The 5,775-nt window shown below is 43.3% G+C and overlaps 1 protein-coding gene across 1 annotated transcript; it reads left to right on the top strand.

Moving 5' to 3' along the window:
* Nucleotides 1-1,267: 1,267 nt before the first annotated feature.
* LOC469745 (putative olfactory receptor 2W5) lies at nt 1,268-5,568 on the top strand. The gene is made up of 2 exons (XM_009441832.3): nt 1,268-1,564; nt 4,277-5,568. The coding sequence occupies exon 2, from the start codon at nt 4,287-4,289 to the stop codon at nt 5,169-5,171; it is 885 nt and encodes a 294-aa protein (XP_009440107.2). The 5' UTR covers nt 1,268-1,564; nt 4,277-4,286; the 3' UTR covers nt 5,172-5,568.
* Nucleotides 5,569-5,775: the final 207 nt, after the last annotated feature.

Genomic DNA, 5,775 nt, shown 5'->3' with positions numbered 1-5,775 from the left:
ATTTAAAAAAAAAAAAACTTAAAATGTTAACTTGGAGCCTGAAAAACCATAGTTTGAATCTCTCTACTAATTATCCTCCACCTCAATAGTATCAGTTCCATTTTATTTAATGTAATGGGAAGGGTAAGAGATAAGATGATTGGTGAGAGGTGGTTCCAGTTTGGGCAGCCAGTGGCTACTAGTTATTTGACCTTGAGTAAGTCAGTCACCACAGTGTAGTTGGAAATTAATTTTTCCTTATGTAAAACTAGAAACTAAGGTGTTTTTTTCAAACTGTATGCAAGTTTTTTTAATCAGTAAAGGTTAACAGCTGATAGTCAAGAAAATTGCAGATATTCTATTTTCTGCTACTTCTTAAGAGATTCCTATTTTGACTTAATACACCAATGCCAGTTTAAAATGCTAAATAAAATCTTCCACACACATGATTTTTGGCAGCTGTATGGAAGGCTGATGTTGCCATCTAGTGTTTCTGTTTGAGAGGTCTCCTGTAGGAGGTGAGATGAGAGAGCCTTGGCAACTGGGAAGACAGATGCACAGTCAATGTGGGGAGAGGTAGGGCAGAGTAACCCACACAGGACTCTCCCGGCTGAACACCAGCCTCCTGATGTAGCCCCGTCCCTGTAGGAGGTAAAAATATTGAGTGGAATGGAGGGAAGAACTGAAGTTTCCTGTGGCCTCTTAATGTGGCAATAACAGACCCAAGAGTTTCCTATATCAGTGTCCCCCTTACCTCATTATTTCTTATATTGGAGGATGTACATTCTTTGGGGATGCTTGCCTCCCCACATTTTAACGATTTTAATTTTGTGAGTCCAGGACCAAATGAAGAAATTGATCTACTTCTCTTTTGACATAGAACCCAGAAATTAATTCTCTTTTCAAGAATGCCTGAGCCCCACATTTGGGAACTTTCTGTGTTGCCTCCCCAGTGAGTTTTGTGTCTGTGTGTGTTGTGGGGGGCGGGGGGCGGGGGGGGGGGCGGTGGCCAGGCCAATCTCTAGATGACACGAGTCCCTGAGGTCTTAGCTCTGTAAACAAGCTGATGTCACTTTTCCTCATGCCCCTAGATGACTCCAAATCCCCAAGATGACATGGCATTAAAGTTGTCCTCCTATCCACTTAGTATGAACCAATAAAATGACATTGACTATATTCTCAAAGCTCTTAGAACTAAGTGTGCTTTCCTCTATCCCTGGGGGTGGTCTGCCATCTCCTTGACCCTAGACTACCTGTATATATGGACGTGAGATAAAACATGTTGACCTGAAATGTGGCACTATGCCACACCACTCACTTAGCTTGTCATTGTTGCCCACAGTTCATCATTTCTCTTCCAAGCTCTGCTACTTAAAGGCTTATTAACACTTAAATGGGACAGACATTATTTTTGTGCTCAATCTCCTTTCAGGGTTTTCAGTGTAATTTCCTCTGGAAGATCCAGAAACTAAAAGGGACCAGAATTAGCTGCCTTATCCATGAGAAAACTCCCGGTTGGTCTCTGGAATTGAAGTAAGGAGGGTTGACAGAATCATAGGTCTTCTACTTTCTGGGAAGAACAAGGGTGAGATTTTAATACAAGCTTTGTCGTGGCAATGAGATTTATATCTGTATCTTCAGTTGTCTGTATGCAGATATAGAGTTATCTTGTAATAGTTTTGATTAGAGTTTATATCTGTTAGAACACCAGAGTAACGGGTTTCTCAATGCCAACTCGCAGTTTGGAACTCCATTTTGGAAAAGAGACATTGTATCCAACTCGGAAACAATCAAATGCACCAAATTCTCACAAAGTGTATCTAAAGTAGATTAGGAGTGATTATGTGATTATCCATTATCCATTTGTCCATTGCTAGCTGAGCCAATCCTAGGGCCTCTTCTGAGCCTACATGCACACACAATAAACCAATCTTTTTAGTCTCTTGATAAAATGATAGCTGATTTGAACAGAGAACCGTGTAATTCTGTTTTCACACAAGTCAAGCATTGCAAATCTCTGGCGATTTTGAGAATGATCACAAGCTTCTCTCTGGAAACTGCTCATGATGATGGATTTTATTGTTAGGATTGTAATGTGTAGGTTAATGGGAGTGCTGTAATGAGTGATCAACTTTAAACAACTACAGCTTTAAGTGGGTGAGAAATAGAACAGGGAGGAAGGCAGAATGAATGGAAACTTGGGTTAATGCATAGGGCTGGCACTATAAACCTTGCTCTGATATGAAGCTGTAGTGCAAGCATTGGCTATTCTTTCTTCTTCTCTATTATTGAGGTTGATCATCTCTAACTTGGAGATTCTAATGCCTGGCCTGTCCACTTTGCAGGGCTGCTGTGACGATGGTCTGAAACTAGAGTGTGAAAGCTCTGTAAAAGTCTAATGTATGCTAATATGAAAGGCTTGTGATTGTTTATGTTGTGCTCTATACCTAAGCCAGGCAAAAATAGCTCTACTGCTTGGCATTGTTAAATCCTGTTCAGTAAGCACAGAGAACCATTTGGTGGATTCTCCTCTATATGGGTTGGTACAGTTTTGGGCATAACCTTCAGCCAGAGAATCAACCTAATTCAGACCTTGGCATCTAAGTTTTCAAAATTAGTAAGCATTTATAGTATTATGTGTCAACTAAACTATTAAAGGTATTTGGGCATTTCTAAGAGCTGTATTCCTTGCAATTTCATGGTTCTGAACTAAAGATAAGAGCTAAGAAATGTCAGAAGACAGGATGCATTAATTTACAGTTGAATACCTGTTAGGTGAAACAGAGAAGAGCCTCTGCATATTTGTCATAAGGGTGAGCAGTGGGACATTTTGGATTGAAAGAATAAAGCATTGTGAAAAAAAGTAGTTTTGAACAGATGACTACAAGGTAAATTTGCAGTTTTGGCTAAGGAGTCAGACCCAAAGTGATAAACTTTGCTGTGATCACCCAAAGTGATCACAACTTTATCACCCAAAGTGATAAATTTGCTGAGCAATTTGTGTAGCTTGTCATTGCCACTCTTGGGGTCTCCTGAACCTGGGAGAAAACTTATGATAGGTCTGAGGATACAGAAGTACAAGTTGTTCATAATAACCAACACCTGTAAAATGTGTGTCTGTGAAAGTCTCCTTTGTGAGTACTCAGGAAGCCTCTGAAAGTCTTCCATTCTTTGACACTTGGCTGGCTACTTCTGATAGACCCTGCCTCTTTTACCCTTTCACAGGGCTTTGCAGAGGGTCCGGTGCCTGGACCAATGGATGGGAACTACAGAATTCCCAATTGCAGCTCCAACAGGATACAGCTCATAGCATGTCAGTTGTCAGGAGGGACAGGTGGTGACAGCGGCTGCATAGACACATGTCCTTCAATGTGTTTCTGTGCCCTCATTCCCACAGCTTCCTTCTTGTGTGTTGCCCAGATGCCGTTTGCTATTATCATAGCAGATACAAGCCTGGGTGGACATTGGCTGTATAAGGCAGAGTCCCCATCAAAGCCCTTGGCTTAGACTGTGGAAATCATCAATAGCTGAAAGTGCTCAGGGTATATACTCAGTGTCACTAAGTCTGAGTGGGGACTTAGAGAAGATCTAGCCTCTTTCCCATGTTGCACAAGGAAAAGCCAAGTTAGAGAGAGATGAACTGAATAGCAGGCCATACATTTGCAGACCTGTGTTTTACAGAGGCAGAATTAAACCTATCATCTCAGTCCTTTCTTGTAGGGTCAAAAATCACTGTGTTTCATCTTAATAAAATTACATGCCATTAAGGAGTTGCCTGGTATGTACATTCATGGCTTCCTTAAGCATCATCCATAAATGTGGTCCTTCATGACTTTGTATATACTACCTCCTCTTTGTGAAACATATTTAGCTCAATCTGCCACATGTCAAATTCTTACTTATTATTTGGAACAACCAAAAACAACTCTCAGACTCAGCAGTCTCCCTTAATACAAACTGTTCTACACAGGCCCCCCTGATCACTTGGGAGTGATCTGCATAATACTCAGCCTTTTAACGCATCTTCTTTTAGAGAACTTTCTCTTTCTCCCTTCTTTGTCATTATTTATACACATTATTCACCAAGGAGGGAAGCTCCAGAGTCAATTCATCCCGTCTTCCTGGGGCATCAGGCACACGACTTTGCATGTAACAGGTTTCAATAAGTCTATTCTAAAAAAGCAAAGAAAGGGCAAATGGCTCTCTTAACTTCACAGACCTGTAAATGGAAATTGGAGAGTGCCAGATCATCTGCATGTGCCCCTTATCTAATTCTTTGGTTGTTTCTCTGTAATAGCTGGTGGATTATGGGAAAGGACAATGCCAGTTACCTACAGGCATTCATCCTGGTGGGCTTTTCTGATCGGCCTGGACTAGAGAAAATTCTCTTTGCTGTTATCTTGATCTTCTGCATCCTGACCCTGGTGGGCAACACTGCCATCATCCTCTTGCTGGTCATGGATGTCAGGCTCCACACACCCATGTACTTCTTTCTTAGGAATCTGTCTTTCTCAGATCTCTGCTTTACAACAAGCATTGCCCCTCAGCTGCTGTGGAACCTGGGGGGTCCAGAGAAGACCATCACCTACCACGGCTGTGTGGCCCAACTCTACATCTACATGATGCTGGGCTCCACCGAGTGTGTCCTCCTGGTTGTCATGTCCTATGACCGCTATGTGGCCGTCTGCCGGTCCCGGCACTACATGGCAGTCATGCGCCCACATCTTTGCCTGCAGCTGGTGACTGTGGCCTGGTGCTGTGGCTTCCTAAACTCCTTCATCATGTGTCCTCAGACGATGCAGCTCTCCCGGTGTGGACGTCGCAGTGTGGACCACTTCCTGTGTGAGATGCCTGCTCTTATTGCCATGTCCTGTGAGGAAACCATGCTGGTAGAAGCGATTCACCTTTGCCCTGGGGGTGGCTCTCCTCCTGGTGCTGCTCTCCCTCATCCTCATCTCCTATGGCGTGATTGCAGCCGCGGTGCTGAGGATGAAGTCAGCAGCAGGGCGAAAGAAAGCCTTCCACACCTGCTCTTCTCACCTCACAGTGGTCTCTCTCTTCTACGGAACCATCATCTACGTGTACCTGAAGCCGGCCAACAGCTACTCCCAAGATCAGGGGAAGTTCCTGACTCTCTTCTACACCATCGTCACTCCCAGCATCAACCCCCTCATCTACACTTTGAGGAATAAGGATGTGAAGGGGACCATGAAGAAACTTCTGGGGTAGGAGAAAGGGGCTGGGGAACCTCAACGAGGGGAACACTCTAGTAATGTAGACAGTTTGCTGGAGTTACTCTCTTAGATGTGTCTGTGGCCATGTGGAGAACTAATATTCAAGGAGTAGAGTGAACGCGGGTGGGAAAATGCTTTCGAGTTTGACCCCGTCCTCTGCCCTCTGGATGTGAAGTGGTTTCCTTCTGTTTGAAGTTGCCTGCTTCAGGATATCTCTGCTGTATCTTGCACTTTCCTTGTCTTTTTGATTTATCCACAACTGCTGGGGACTTACAAAACTAATTCAATCACCCAAAGGCACAGGGCAGTCTGCAGATTATGTCATGGATGTCAAATAAAAATTGAGACAACATGAGTGGCCTTTTCTTCAAGCCCTTTTATTTGCTTCTGTGGCAGTTTTTCAAAGAGAGGGGTCAACATCAGTAAAGTTATAGTGCCCTGTCCTGGATACAGGTTGGTTCTGTATGAGTGGGGAATGTCCTTTGAGTTGCTTTTTGAAAAAGCAGAATTTGCTCAGAGTTATTTGCATCTTCTCCTTGACCTTTTCGCATAGCCAAAGTAC

The sequence above is a fragment of the Pan troglodytes genome, chromosome 1 (assembly GCF_028858775.2).
Source record: "Pan troglodytes isolate AG18354 chromosome 1, NHGRI_mPanTro3-v2.0_pri, whole genome shotgun sequence".
In the NCBI taxonomy this organism is placed as follows: Eukaryota; Metazoa; Chordata; class Mammalia; order Primates; family Hominidae; genus Pan; species Pan troglodytes.
Note: the sequence above shows the minus strand (reverse complement) of the source record. Positions and strands in the feature narration are given on the sequence as shown.

Coding starts and splice junctions, on each gene's coding strand:
- LOC469745 (XM_009441832.3), top strand. CDS start 4,287: ATGGGAAAGGACAATGCCAGTTACCTACAGGCATTCATCCTGGTGGGC.